At 40.9% G+C, this 16,070-nt stretch overlaps 1 protein-coding gene across 2 annotated transcripts; it reads left to right on the top strand.

Moving 5' to 3' along the window:
• Positions 1–535: 535 nt before the first annotated feature.
• Positions 536–15,796, top strand: EFCAB12 (EF-hand calcium binding domain 12). 2 transcript variants are annotated; one of them, XM_066594691.1, is made up of 9 exons: positions 536–578; positions 2,319–2,783; positions 4,429–4,629; positions 9,380–9,539; positions 9,675–9,916; positions 10,970–11,183; positions 11,268–11,436; positions 14,930–15,055; positions 15,622–15,796. In XM_066594691.1, the coding sequence occupies exons 1-9, from the start codon at positions 564–566 to the stop codon at positions 15,743–15,745; spliced, it is 1,716 nt and encodes a 571-aa protein (XP_066450788.1). In that variant the 5' UTR covers positions 536–563; the 3' UTR covers positions 15,746–15,796. The 2 variants fall into 2 exon arrangements, with proteins under 2 accessions (XP_066450788.1, XP_066450786.1); XM_066594689.1 differs by having other exon boundaries at positions 14,927–15,055.
• The last annotated feature ends 274 nt before the right edge of the window (positions 15,797–16,070 follow it).

Genomic DNA, 16,070 nt, shown 5'->3' with positions numbered 1-16,070 from the left:
GACTTTCAATCATAATTCTGTCTGTCTGTTCCATTTTTGGGGCAGAGAAACGTAATTAAAACAAATGAATGTTCACCTTTTTTCGTCATTGATGGTATTGCATTTTCCAAAAAATCAGAACCCTTTCACTTTGTCGCTGTTTAGTTTATATTTTTTAATGGAACGAGTGGTGCGGTCTGCAGTGCTATTAGTTCAACTAAAAAAATGGAGCCTAACTAAATGAAAGCAAACTGAAAGGCATTTTTTTGCTTTTTAAACCCATTAAAATCATTGGGGTGAAAAAATGGAACAGACAGAATGAATAATGATGGGAGGTCCTGAGTCAGATGTGAACCTGCCACATTTTAGCGTATACATGTTATACGTTATGGGGTCTATATGGAAAGCATCAGGCAGTGTTGGTCTTCAGAAACATGGAGGAGGCGTACAATCACACAGGCAGATGGAGCTCTTAGGTCTGTCCACAAGTGCAGACAGAGCCTTAACCTCATCCAATCAGTGTGCAGGGGAGGGACTGTCGCCATGGAGCTTGTAAACAGCCCAGGAGGCTTTTACTTCACTGTATGGAAGCAGCAGAGGTGTGTATGGGGGCTAGTAGAGGGTCATCTGCACCCACAAATCAGTGCAAGCCGTTTATAACAGGTTGTCTGTATCTACATGTTGGTGTATAAAGCGTTCTTGGCCCCCAAATATCAGCGCCGGACCCTCTTGAACCACATTACATACTTTATATACAAGTCTGTAGCCATCCGATAATACAGATATTGTGATAATCTATCGCTTACCATCATAAAACAGTAGGGAGAGCCTCGCGCACAAGAGCTTACAATCTACAATAGTGAAGATGGAGATAATGTGATTAATTCAGCAGCTTTCTTTTTTAACCGCTTCAGGACCAGAGTTTTTCAATTTTTTTTACTTTTGTTTTTCGTTCCCGACTTCCAAGAACCATTACGTTTTATTTATCCATTAACATCGCTGGACGAGGGTTTGTTTCTTTGCGGGACGAGTTGTATTTTTTTAATGGTACCATTTAATCTTCCAAATAATGTATGAAAAGCTTTTAAGTGGGGAGAAATGTAAAAATATGTAAATGCACCATTTCCGGGGGAAAAACAGTTTTAATTGTGCAGTAAAAATGACAATTGAACTTTGTTGTGCAGGTTCATACGCGTACAATGATACCAAATTTATGTAGCTTTTTAATGTTTTTCAATTTTTTAACGGAAATACAGTTTTTCATTTAAAAGTTTTTCCCGTCACTATATTCTGAGACTCGTAACTATTTGTAACATGATCATCAATTGGGCTGTGTGGAGGCAGGTAACGTATCAGTGTGGAGTCCGGGATGTTACAATGTATCAGTGCAGGTAACATGTATCAGTGTGGAGTCCAGGATGTTACAATGTATCAGTGCAGGTAATATGTATCAGTGTGGAGTCCAGGATGTTACAATGTATCAGTGCAGGTAACATGTATCAGTGTGGAGTCCGGGATGTTACAATGTATCAGTGCAGGTAACATGTATCAGTGTGGAGTCCGGGATGTTACAATGTATCAGTGCAGATAACATGTATCAGTGTGGGGTCCGAGATGTTACAATGTATCAGTGCAGGTGACATGTATCAGTGTGGAGTCCGGGATGTTACAATGTATCAGTGCAGGTAACATGTATCAGTGTGGAGTCCGGGATGTTACAATGTATCAGTGCAGGTAACATGTATCAGTGTGGAGTCCGGGAGGTTACAATGTATCAGTACAGGTAACGTATCAGTGGGGAGTCCAGGATATTACAATGTATCAATGCAGGTAACATGTATCAGTGTGGAGTCCGGGATGTTACAATGTATCAGTACAGGTAACATGTATCAGTGTGGAGTCCGGAATGTTACAATGTATCAGTGCAGGTAACATGTATCAGTGTGGAGTCCGGAATGTTACAATGTATCAGTGCAGGTAACATGTATCAGTGTGGAGTCCGGGATGTTACAATGTATCAGTGCAGGTAACATGTATCAGTGTGGAGTCCGGGATGTTACAATGTATCAGTGCAGGTAACATGTATCAGTGTGGAGTCCGGGATGTTACAATGTATCAGTGTAGGTAACATGTATCAGTGTGGAGTCTGGGATGTTACAATGTATCAGTGCAGGTAACCAGAGCTAATAACTATTAAATGATAAGTTCTGTGATGTTATCGGTCTTCTCAGACTTGGTATCTGGAACTATCAGGCCACCTAACCAGCTTCTGATTTCTTCGTTCATCTGTCATCCATGGTGCTCCATCTGGTAACACGTCTATTTTTGACTCTACTCAGATCTTTACAATGGCCAATGAGGTTTCCTTTGAAGACCTAATAACTAATAATGAGTCAACATGTTGGAAACAGAGAGACCTGGCCCAAACTCACTTCTTCAGGGTAGCCTGCAAGACATTTGGCCCTCCAAAGTCAAGGATACGACGAATCATCGCTCCCCCCATGGAAAAACTGGAGTCTGAGACAAAGGATATTGGAAAGGAGACGTCTGCAGCCTCCAGGAACATCCTCAGGTCACAAGGTGAATGGACAAGAAGGATAGAAGAGCCAGGCCCGACCGGGAGGAGCGTTTCAGACTGGATATTAGAAAGAAAGAATCTGCGGGCCCAGCTGGACAGTATCGGGGATGTGGAAAAATGGCTGCAAGGAAAACCGGAGCTGACAGACCTAGAGAGACGCGTACGGAATAAGATGGTGGAGAAGCGAAGTGAGAGCCAGATGGCCCGGGAGAATACTCAAGATATGGTGGGTACAGCAAGTATGGAGTTACTAATAAAGGGCATCTGTCATCACCTTTGAGCCCCAAAAACATGCTATAGGGGTTAAAGGTGGGCGGAACCGTAAAGCGTTTTTTTTATACATACCCCTCTTTCCAGAGCTATGCCCTCTAGGAATTACCAAGTGCACACAGCTCAACTCTTTTCACAAGGCTGTGTGAGCGCACTGACTGCTTGGGGGGATAGCTCTGGAAGGGGGGACGCTATGAGTATAAAAGGCAGCTCCCTGGACTCCCCATTCTCTCATATAGTTTTAGGGGACTCAGAGATGAAATTAGACGCACTTAATGACGCGGCCTATTTTGGTCCTATCGACATGAGAATTTTTTTAGGATTTTGATCCCTATTTTTTAAAAGCAATTACCTTTTTATCTTTCTGCTGACACAGCCCAGTGAGGGCTTGATTTTTTTGCACAGTGAGCTGTAGTCTTTATTGGTACCATTTTTTGGGTACATATAATGTATTGCATAACTTTTATTAATGTTTGGAGGGCAGGGAGAAAAAGCATCAATTCTACCATTGTTTTTTGTTGTTTTCTTTTATAGCGTTTTTTTTAACAGAGATGAATGATATTTTTTTTTTGCTGGTTGGAACAATTATTACAATACCAAAATTATATATATATATATATATATATATATATATATATATATATATATATATATATTCGGCACCTGAATCTTTTCTCACGAGCGGGCAGGTACTCAAAAAGGACAATACACACTCGAGTATTTGTTCTTAGCGAGTGTGCTCGCTCATCTCTAATAGCAACTAGAGATGAGCGAGCGTACTTGCTAAGGCAAATTACTCGAGTGAGTAGTGCCTTTTGCGAGTACCTGCCCGCTCATTTCAAAAGATTCGGGTGCTGGCGGGGGTAAGCGGTGAGTTGCGGGAGTGAGCAGGGGGGAGGGAGAGAGATCTCCCCCCCATTCCTCCCCATCGCTCCCCGCCTCCCGACGGCACCCGAATCTTTTGAGACGAGCGGGCAGGTACTCGCAAAAGGCACTACTCGCTCGAGTAATTGATCGCTCGTCTCAAAAGATTCGGGTGCCGTCGGGAGGCGGGGAGCGACGGGGAGCAATGGGGGGGAGATCTCTCTCCCTCCCCCTGCTCACTCCCGCGACTCACCGCTTACCCCCGCCAGCACCCGAATCTTTTGAAATGAGCGGGCAGGTACTCGCAAAAGGCACTACTCACTCGAGTAATTTGCCTTAGCGAGTACGCTCGCTCATCTCTAATAGCAACCCATCAGCACTCGGCGATTTCATGGTAGAAAGCCGATGATTGCACAGATTGAACACCCTCCCTTTGTGAACCCTTTACATGCTTCAATCAACATTCATTGCTGCATCTAAGGGGTTAACAGCAGCAATCAGTGTTCTCACTGATCCCTACTATTGCAGCTGGAGGCTGGCTCTCAATCATAGCCAGCTCCCGCTGCGGATGGCGTGGGCTCAGCTTACGAGCCTGCACAACCCATAGGACATAAATGTATGTCCATTCACAGGAACTGCGAAGACACAAGTGCCACCTCTACTCCCCCTACAGCTTCACTTCTGATGATGGGAGCACTAACCTCAACTCATGACTTCTCCAACTAACTAATTGATAGGATGAAGAACGCAGAGAGTCAAAGAGCGCACAGCGACGTATCATCACCCCCATCATCCGGCAGCCCAGCCCTGAAGCCCTGGCTATTCTGGAATATTACCTGCAGCAACGACGACTTCGCCTCGTTGACCTTTATAACCAGACAGACAAGAGCAAAAAGAAGGAGATCTCCAGTCAGGACCTAAAGTCAGTGAGGAAAGAGGTGACAGGAATATCTGATAATAATCTTTATTTGTATAGCACCACCTTATTCCGCAGCACTTTCAGGCATGGGATAAATGCAAACAATACAACAATCTACATCAACTTCATAATTATACTATACTGCCATATACTGTACCTACTATATGTGATCTCTGCGGAATTTATGTTGCTATTAAAGCTTGTACATAGAGGACAGTATTATAGTAGTTATATTCTTGTACATAGGGGGCAGTATTATAGTACTTATATTCTTGTACATAGGGGGCAGTATTATAGTAGTTATATTCTTGTACATAGAGGGCAGTATTATAGTAGTTATATTCTTGTACATAGGGGGCAGTATTATAGTAGTTATATTCTTGTACATAGGACAGTATTATAGTAGTTATATTCTTGTACATAGGAGGCAGTATTATAGTAGTTATATTTTTGTACATAGAGGGCAGTATTATAGTAGTTATATTCTTGTACATAGGGGGCAGTATTATAGTAGTTATATTCTTGTACATAGGGGGCAGTATTATAGCAGTTATATTCTTGTACATAGAGGGCAGTATTATAGTACTTATATTCTTGTACATAGGACAGTATTATAGTAGTTATATTCTTGTACATAGGAGGCAGTATTATAGTAGTTATATTTTTGTACATAGAGGGCAGTATTATAGTAGTTATATTCTTGTACATAGGGAGCAGTATTATAGTAGTTATATTCTTGTACATAGGGAGCAATATTATAGTAGTTATATTCTTGTACATAGGGAGCAATATTATAGCAGTTATATTCTTGTACATAGGGGGCAGTATTATAGTAGGTATATTCTTGTACATAGGGGGCAGTATTATAGTAGTTATATTCTTGTACATAGGGGGCAGTAGTATAGTAGTTATATTCTTATACATAGGGGGCAGTATTATAGTAGTTATATTCTTGTACATAGGGGGCAGTATTATAGTAGTTATATTCTTGTACATAGAGGGCAGTATTATAGTAGTTATATTCTTGTACATAGGGGGCAGTATTATAGTAGTTATATTCTTGTACATAGGGGGCAGTATTATAGTAGTTATATTCTTGTACATAGAGGGCAGTATTATAGTAGTTATATTCTTGTACATAGGGGGCAGTATTATAGTAGTTATATTCTTGTACATAGGGGGCAGTAGTATAGTAGTTATATTCTTGTACATAGGGGGCAGTATTATAGTAGTTATATTCTTGTACATAGGAGCAGTATTATAGTAGTTATATTCTTGTACATAGGGAACAGTATTATAGTAGTTATATTCTTGTACATAGGGAACAGTATTATAGTAGTTATATTCTTGTACATAGGAAGCAGTATTATAGTAGTTATATTCTTGTACATGAGGAGCAGTATTATAGTAGTTATATTCTTGTACATAGGGGGCAGTATTATAGTAGTTATATTCTTGTACATTGGAGGGCAGTATTATAGTAGTTATATTCTTATACATAGGGGGCAGTATTATAGTAGTTATATTCTTGTACATAGGGGGCAGTATTATAGTAGTTATATTTTTGTACATAGAGGGCAGTATTATAGTAGTTATATTCTTGTACATAGGGGGCACTATTATAGTAGTTATATTCTTGTACATAGGGGGCAGTATTATAGTAGTTATATTCTTGTACATTGGGGCAGTATTATAGTAGTTATATTCTTGTATATAGGTGGCAATATTATAGTAGTTATATTCTTGTACATAGGGGGCAGTATTATAGTAGTTATATTCTTGTACATAGGGGGCAGTATTATAGTAGTTATATTCTTGCACATAGGGGGCAGTATTATAGTAGTTATATTCTTGTACACAGGGGGCAGTATTATAGTAGTTATATTTTGTACATAGGAGGCAGAATCATAGTAGTTACATTCTTCTACATAGGGGGCAGTATTATAGTAGTTATTTTCTTGTACATAGGGGGCAGTGTTATAGTAGTTATATTCTTGTACATAGGGAGCTGTATTATAGTAGTTATATTCTTGTACATAGGGGGCAGTATTATAGTAGTTATATGCTTGTACATAGGGGGCAGTATTATAGTAGTTATATTCTTGTACATAGGGAGCAGCATTATAGTAGTTATATTCTTGTACATAGGAGGCAGTATTATAGTAGTTATATTCTTGTACATAGGGGGCAGTATTATAGTAGTTACATTCTTGTACAAAGGAGCAGTATTATAGTAGTTATATTCTTGTACATAGGAGGCAGTATTATAGTAGTTATATTCTTGTATATAGGGGGCAGTATTATAGTAGTTATATACTTGTACATAGGGGGCGGCATTATAGTAGTTATATTCTCGTACATAGGGGGCAGTATTATGGTTGTTATATTCTTGTATATAGGTGGCAATATTATAGTAGTTATTTTCTTGTACATACGGGGCAGTATTATAGTAGTTATATTCTTGTACATAGGAGGCAGTATTATAGTAGTTATATTCTTGTACATAGGGAGCAGTATTATAGTAGTTATATTCTTGTACACAGGGGGCAGTATTATAGTAGTTATATTTTGTACATAGGAGGCAGAATTATAGTAGTTACATTCTTCTACATAGGGGGCGGTATTGTAGTAGTTATTCTTGTACATAGGGGGCAGTATTATAGTAGTTATATTCTTGTACATAGAGGGCAGTATTATAGTAGTTATATTCTTGTACATAGGGGGCAGTATTATAGTAGTTATATTCTTGTACATAGGGGGCAGTAGTATAGTAGTTATATTCTTGTACATAGGGGGCAGTATTATAGTAGTTATATTCTTGTACATAGGAGCAGTATTATAGTAGTTATATTCTTGTACATAGGGAACAGTATTATAGTAGTTATATTCTTGTACATAGGGAACAGTATTATAGTAGTTATATTCTTGTACATAGGAAGCAGTATTATAGTAGTTATATTCTTGTACATGAGGAGCAGTATTATAGTAGTTATATTCTTGTACATAGGGGGCAGTATTATAGTAGTTATATTCTTGTACATTGGAGGGCAGTATTATAGTAGTTATATTCTTATACATAGGGGGCAGTATTATAGTAGTTATATTCTTGTACATAGGGGGCAGTATTATAGTAGTTATATTTTTGTACATAGAGGGCAGTATTATAGTAGTTATATTCTTGTACATAGGGGGCACTATTATAGTAGTTATATTCTTGTACATAGGGGGCAGTATTATAGTAGTTATATTCTTGTACATTGGGGCAGTATTATAGTAGTTATATTCTTGTATATAGGTGGCAATATTATAGTAGTTATATTCTTGTACATAGGGGGCAGTATTATAGTAGTTATATTCTTGTACATAGGGGGCAGTATTATAGTAGTTATATTCTTGCACATAGGGGGCAGTATTATAGTAGTTATATTCTTGTACACAGGGGGCAGTATTATAGTAGTTATATTTTGTACATAGGAGGCAGAATCATAGTAGTTACATTCTTCTACATAGGGGGCAGTATTATAGTAGTTATTTTCTTGTACATAGGGGGCAGTGTTATAGTAGTTATATTCTTGTACATAGGGAGCTGTATTATAGTAGTTATATTCTTGTACATAGGGGGCAGTATTATAGTAGTTATATGCTTGTACATAGGGGGCAGTATTATAGTAGTTATATTCTTGTACATAGGGAGCAGCATTATAGTAGTTATATTCTTGTACATAGGAGGCAGTATTATAGTAGTTATATTCTTGTACATAGGGGGCAGTATTATAGTAGTTACATTCTTGTACAAAGGAGCAGTATTATAGTAGTTATATTCTTGTACATAGGAGGCAGTATTATAGTAGTTATATTCTTGTATATAGGGGGCAGTATTATAGTAGTTATATACTTGTACATAGGGGGCGGCATTATAGTAGTTATATTCTCGTACATAGGGGGCAGTATTATGGTTGTTATATTCTTGTATATAGGTGGCAATATTATAGTAGTTATTTTCTTGTACATACGGGGCAGTATTATAGTAGTTATATTCTTGTACATAGGAGGCAGTATTATAGTAGTTATATTCTTGTACATAGGGAGCAGTATTATAGTAGTTATATTCTTGTACACAGGGGGCAGTATTATAGTAGTTATATTTTGTACATAGGAGGCAGAATTATAGTAGTTACATTCTTCTACATAGGGGGCGGTATTGTAGTAGTTATTCTTGTACATAGGGGGCAGTATTATAGTAGTTATATTCTTGTACACAGGGGGCAGTATTATAGTAGTTATATTTTGTACATAGGAGGTAGAATCATAGTAGTTACATTCTTCTACATAGGGGGCAGTATTATAGTAGTTATTTTCTTGTACATAGGGGCAGTATTATAGTAGTTATATTCTTGTACATAGGGGGCAGTATTATAGTAGTTATATTCTTGTACAAAGGAGCAGTATTATAGTAGTTATATTCTTGTACATAGGAGGCAGTATTATAGTAGTTATATTCTTGTACATATGGGGCAGTATTATAGTAGTTATATTCTTGTACAAAGGAGCAGTATTATAGTAGGTATATTCTTGTACATAGGGGGCAGTATTATAGTAGTTATATTCTTGTACATAGGGGGCAGTATTATAGTAGTTATATTCTTGTACATAGGGAGCAGTATTATAGTAGTTATATACTTGTACATAGGGGGCGGCATTATAGTAGTTATATTCTCGTACATAGGGGGCAGTATTATGGTTGTTACTTGTCCGTACCTTTCTTTCAGGCTAAGATACCTATCAGTGATTTGCAGTTTGACGATTTGGTCATTTCACTCGGCAGCAAACATCCAAACCACATTAATTATAAAGAGCTTTCAGTGGGACGGCATTCATGGTGGAAAAAGACAAGACATGAGCGTAAGAAAGGCTCATCAATTAACCCAGGTGGAGTGACAGGCTTCTAACAGACTTCTCTGGATTATCAGATGCTGAATTATAGGAATTTGGCCATAGTGGCTAATAAATTTATCTCCACTAACATAACCCATACTGTATATCATTTGTTTTATGCCTCTGCAGCAGCTGTAAAATGCTTCTTGCCGCCCAGAGACATCCAACCTGAGCCATCCGTTTCTGGAGCCCTCGATAGTTTGATGGATTCCAAAAGGAGATCTCATCAAGTGAACAGTGTACAAAGTGGCAGCAGCAAATCACAGTTCTTACAAGTGCCCCCAATCAGTCTGGAGGAAATGAGACCCCTCAGCTATGAGGACATGGAAGAAATTGGAAAGAACTACAGGGAGAGGAGGCGAAGAGCCCAGGTGAGGTCATCAGAGACTGATATAGGTTCCAGCATCCTGCCATTATGCCAGTCACCACCCATCTTTACTAGGCTTCCTGAATGGGAAGTAAGCCTAGTTACACCGGATGCAAAATCAATAGGCTGAATCGCCAATCGTGGCTGACAACCCTTGTGGGAGCAGTAATGGTGGTCATCTCAGTTGTCGTACAGCTAGATAAACCAAAGAAAAGTCTGAATATTTAGCAACTTGAGAGAAGACCACTTATGACGTCTTTGGGTATGTTTAATTAGCGTAATGACAAGACAGAAAAAATCCCTGTTAAAATACGCCCCTGTGAACTCAGTTTTTAGGCGCCGATGCACATCAAAATATGCGTCCAAACTTGGTGACGCGTATTTTGAAGTCCCATATCATTGCAGAGTGAAAATCCGACACGAAAAACAAAGCGATGTCTCTTCTTTTTTTTTACACAATGTGTATTTTAAAAATGCGTCAAGAAAGAACACGTCGTCATGACAGGGGCACGGTTTCCCAATTACGGAACAATGGCATGCATATTGTAAGTGTATTTTGGTGCAGAATATGTGCTTAAATACACCGTGTGAATACAGCCTAAGGGCACAATCACATGGCGTATTTTCTGTCAGTATTACGTCCGTATTTTTTACGAATATGGACACATAAATGCCAATGATTTGTATTGGAGTATTCAGCCATGCATTTTTTTATGCATCACGGACTGAAATCGCCCAGTAATGGGATCGTGTAAAAGCACAGCAAATACGCGATTGCATGTGTACTCATTGCATTTTTACATGTTGCCAGGAAACAGTGGGGAAAAGAAAAGTGACATCAATTGGCCCTTTTTGCATATTTTGTGCGCAAGTGAAAAATACAGTCCATATAGATGCAACACAAGCTTAAAAAAAGGCATAAACACCAAAAAAGCACATACACACACAGTGAAAACGGTGCAATGTTCACACACTGAAATTGTATGCGTCCGGTTGAATGTGCCCTTAAAGTGGGAAATTATGAATTTTTGGTTCATTTGCTTTTTTCTGTCCGTAGAGCAACACTCGGCTATTAGAATGGCTGGAGCAGTGCCGCCTGGTGCGCACTGGCAATGCCGCTATAGATGCCCACGCGTTGCCCTCTACACTAGGAGAAGAGGTAGCGGAGCTGGTGGAACAGTTCAGAAGACAGGGCCTACAAGAGTACCACAAGATCTTAAAACTGTGCAAGAGTTTTGGGGTTCCCCTCACAGAGACGCTGCTGGAACAAGGTGACACCCCTTACGACGTCCTCGCACTATGGCGGCGGGTCTGTCTGTCTGAATCTGAGAATGTTTTGTTTGTTCTATAAACAGCTTTATTATATCCCGGGGACAAGCTGGTCTGTGAATCGCAAGAACATCTGCAGCTCCGTCAGCCCGGGACAGCGCTCAGGTCCAACGTCAAGGGCGAGAGTGTTGGTGAGGCGTCTTCTCCGGAGGCAGCAAGGACGGGCAAGACAGTGAAGAATTCACCAGGAACTTGGTAAGATGCCGTGCTGAGTAAATGTACAATGAGTGGGGTAATCATACGGCTGGTTCACCCCTAGGGATGCAATGCGAAAAAAAAATCCGCTCATTTGTAAAACACCATTCAAAAGAACAAGGTTCATATTTGTACAAGATTTGTGCATTTCGCAACACATAAATCTTGAGAGATTTTCTTGGCCGTGTGAAAGCGGCCTCCAACAGCTTGATAAATCTCCCGTTATCTGATTTCGTTGCATGGCATATCTACAGTAGTGTTGTTACTATTAGATCACTTCCACACGGGCGACGCGATATTGCAATGATATTGCATCTGTGTTCTGTGCGATATCTGTGTGTTTTCTCACTGCGATATCGCAGTTTTCTGTTGCCACAAAGTCACACATGATGCTACAAAGTTGGTTGACTTTGTAGCGCTTTTTTGCCAGGATTTTTTTGCGGGGGCTTGAAATATAAGCCCTACTCCAAAAATAAGCCCTGGCTGCAATAAAAAAAAAAAGCTAAAAACAGATACATCACCCAACGGCCGCTGCTGCATTTCTCTGCAGCTCCTCAGCACTTCTCTTCAGGCAATTCTTTCTGGTCCGGCGTTTGAAAAATCCCACCTCCAGAAAGCACTGCCTTTGATTGGTTCTCGAGTGCCGTGGCTCAGCCAATCAGAGCCAGCACTCGATTAACCGATCACAGCAATTCAATGTGAAGGCCTTAGTCACACGGGCATTTTTTGCTGCGATTTGCAGATCGCATGACGGATGCGCATCCGCAAATCGCGTCACCGGGGCCGAAAAATCGCCCGAAAAAAATGCTCCTAGCCGCGTTTCAATAGAAACGGGCCGGAGCTGTCCAGCGCATTGAATTCAATGGAGCGCTGAGCCAATCAGGGGCAGCTCTCACTCACACCCACTCACACCCACTGCAGGCCAGCCGCGCTGAACTCTGTCTGCCGGGACAAGGTGAGTATATATATATTTTTTATTTCTACACATTTCTGGATGAATTGCAGGGAAGGGCTTATATATTTAAGCCCTTCCCAACAATTCATCCCGCGATCACCGGCAGCCCATTGCTTTCAATGGAGCCGGCTGTATTGCCGGCTCCATTGAATTCAATGGGCAAACATCATTCTTCTCTGCCACAGCTGTTACAGCTGTGGCAGAGGAGAATGATTTGTCTACTATGTGTTCTCAATGGGGTCGGCGCTGCTGCCGCCGGCCCCACTAAGCGCATATAGAGAAGAGAACAGGAATCGCAGATCGCAGATAGGTGCGATCTGCGATTTCTGTTCTATAATTTATCGGACAAGCGCATAAAAAGCGTTCATGTGTCCGATACCATTGCAAAGCAATGGTTTTATAAAATCGCCGGACGCATGCGCAAATCGCGCGAAAAAACGCCCGTCTGACTAAGGCCAGGAAGCAAGCAGGATTTGCTTTAATCCCATTCATTTTAATAGCACACGTTTCCGCTGCGTTTTTTTTTGCAGTGTTTCTGCTGCGGAAAAACACTGCGTTTCCGCAACATGTGAACGCACCCTTAGGGCATGTTGTCACACCGGATGGACTTGCGAGGGATTTTCAGTGCGGACCCTCTGCATGGAAAATCTGCAGCATTTACAATAGCAGCAAAGTGGATGAGATTTTCTAAATTTTATCCATACAAACCCGTGCGGAAATTGATGTGCGGTGCGGAATTTAAATACGCAGCATGTCAATTTTATCACACTTTATGCTGCGAAATCCACCTCTTCTCAATGACGGAGTGAGTTCTGCACCAAAATCCACCTGCAAACCCCGTCACAAACCTGCGTATTCACTGCGTATTTGTACAGTAAATCAATGTGCCCTTCTGCAGTTTTAGTTTTCTTTTGCGCACAACCATACGCAGTATATTTATGTGAATGAAAACCTGTAGGGATGGTTGATAAATGCAGGCAATTGTCATTTTTGGTCACGCTAATACAAATATTACAAACCAAAACCCGCATACGCCCATGTGAAAGAACCCTTAACGTTCCAACCCTCGTAAACTGCCAATGTTTTGTTGCCCTCAAATTAAAATGGATGGACATATCTTTAAGAAAGCGCCAGTCTGTTATAGCTCGTACGAATAACACTGATGTCATCAAGTTCACGAAACAGCGCTATTTACTTACAAACAATCTGGACTGCAAAAACTGCCAGCAACCTCTATGATGGATCGCTTGTTGCTAGAGATTGTGTGTTGATTGGCTAGAGGGATCAGTGGGCGGAGCCTTAGGCAACAACTTGTGTAACACCGTTTATCTACTCCATTATGGGAGCAGAAGAATGCAATCAACTGGCCAAACGATCCGTCATACCATGTTTCCCCGAAAACAAGACCCTGTCTTATATTAATTTTTGTCCAATAAGAGGCACTAGATCTTATTTTGGGGGGCTGTCTTATTATATTTACCTAAATTTAGTCCAGGTACCTCTCGCTGCTCTCTGGAGCTCTGACGCACGTCTTGCAGTCCTCGGCCCACCCACAGATGAACACTTCCTAGTTATGAGATTTATAAATCCTGCCTCCAGAAAGCGATGGCTCTGATTGGTTCTCGAGTGCTGTTCAGCCAAGCAATGCAGTGCTTGATGAACCAATCACAGCCATCACATTATGTAATGCAGTTAGGGCGTATTTTCAAGGTAGGGCTTATCTTTCAAGCCTCCCTGAAAACCCCCCCAAATCAGAGTAGGGCTCATTTTCAGAGTAAGTCTTATTTTGGGGGAAACAGGGAATTAGGGGCCGTCCACACTGCTAATATACATCAGTTCACAAAACGGATGAAAATGTAGCGTTTCATGGATCCATAGGCTAGAATGGTTTAAACACAGTCAAACTATGCATACATTTGATTTTTTTTTGCCAAGAATACATTTCTGTGCATCATTTTTTTTTGTGGGATTGAAAAATGTAGTGTACGTTTTTCTGTCCCACATTAAAAAATAGTATAGAAAAGTATACATTTTTTAGAACATTGCAGTCAATGCAAGACGTATGAAAACGTATGACTCCATGTTACCTTAGGCTTAATGCATATGTTTTTTGTGATCAGGGAGAAAAAAAGTTTTGAACTACGAAACTTTATTGGGAAAAAAACTGTTTACGGTGAAAAACATACATTTTTTTTATAAAAACAGATCAAAATCTATATACCGCGTATGATTTTAAAAACGTAAACGTATGCGTTTTTACACATATGTTTATAGCATGTGAAACGTACATGAAATCGCAGTACGGACAGCCCTTCATATTGACTATAATGGTGTCCATTCGTTTTCCGTCTGAACATCTGCGATTTTTGTGGAAATCGGCGGTGGAGGCTCCAAACACTGATGTTATCATCTGACATTCTTACCTTATATTTATGAACCAGGAGGCTCAGGATGAACAGAGCTATAAGCCCTGGGCAAACAGGAGAGCGGTGCAGAGCAGGGAAGCAAATGGTTATATCACTTCTGTCTTTTTAGCAGCGATACTCCCTATCCTCCAGAGAAATACGTCAAGTTGGTCAAGCGAAAAGTCCGGGGGAAGAAGGGCGGCCAGACAGAGACGCTGAAGTGCTGGACAACATTTGAGCAATTCAAAGAAATGAGTGGGTAAGATGAAAGCGCAAAAGCAGGGCTAAATCCACGTGCGGTTGTGAGGCAGAATAGCTGCAGATTTCTGCCGCGGGTTTACAGGTGGATTCCGCATGGAAAATTCCGCAGTAGAATCCGCCGTGTAGACGAACCCCGAGGGCTTAAACAGATGGGCGTGATTATGATAATGGGACGAAACAAAACCACTGATTTCAATGGTTCTGTTTTCACTTGCGGTATTCTCGGGTGTTAATACTACACCTGAGATAAGATAGGACCTGCCCTATCTTTCCCGCACGTAGCTAATACTATGTGCAAGAGAGATTGGGCAGGACCGCTCTTCCCGCTGTTCCAGCTCATGCAGAATAGTGTGGTTTGAGAGGTAAATTTTTTTTACCTTGTTCATGCGCAACTACGCTCCATAGCAGCGAGCATAGTAGCGCACAAGGCCGTGTGAAGAGCCCCTTAGTTACATAGCAGAAGAAGGAGGCTATCTAGCAGCACCAAGTATGAGACCCCAGTGACACTGCATTACAGGGTGACGCCCCGGACCCCTTGTACACGTATCATCTTTTTACTTTTAGGAACCTGGAGCGACGATTCCCCCACTGCTTCTACATGGCTGATGATGATGCGTTTTGGCCGGGGCAGCTACTGGAGAAGCTCCGTATGTATCTGGCCCAAGTGACCACCGTGTCCGGAAGTTAAGACCTCGGAGAAGAATCTCCAGCGTAATAAAATGGATTTTCTAAACACAAACTTTGTTTATTTTATTCTTGGCGCAGTAAGACGAACGCCCCCTTATCGGGGTGACTACAAGAAACCCCAGGACTCCCCCACATCACACTCACAGGGGAACGAGGAGCTGTATGCATGGTGGGGGCCTCACGCTGTGACATAGAGGGAACACGGTGGTTTTTATTCACGCAGCATGTCCTATTTTGGCACATAAGGGCTTATTTACACTCCCGTATTTACGTAGGTATTTTGGCACATAAAGAAAAACAAAAACCGCGACCGTGCGAAGCAGTGG

The sequence above is a fragment of the Eleutherodactylus coqui genome, chromosome 3 (assembly GCF_035609145.1).
Source record: "Eleutherodactylus coqui strain aEleCoq1 chromosome 3, aEleCoq1.hap1, whole genome shotgun sequence".
Classification (NCBI taxonomy): Eukaryota; Metazoa; Chordata; class Amphibia; order Anura; family Eleutherodactylidae; genus Eleutherodactylus; species Eleutherodactylus coqui.
Note: the sequence above shows the minus strand (reverse complement) of the source record. Positions and strands in the feature narration are given on the sequence as shown.

What these genes read in the sequence shown, in the direction of transcription:
- EFCAB12 (XM_066594689.1), top strand. An exon ending in AGAGGAGGCGAAGAGCCCAG is followed by an intron (nt 9,917 to 10,969) that starts GTGAGGTCATCA and finishes TTCTGTCCGTAG; the next exon opens with AGCAACACTCGGCTATTAGA. An exon ending in AGAGACGCTGCTGGAACAAG is followed by an intron (nt 11,184 to 11,267) that starts GTGACACCCCTT and finishes TTCTATAAACAG; the next exon opens with CTTTATTATATCCCGGGGAC.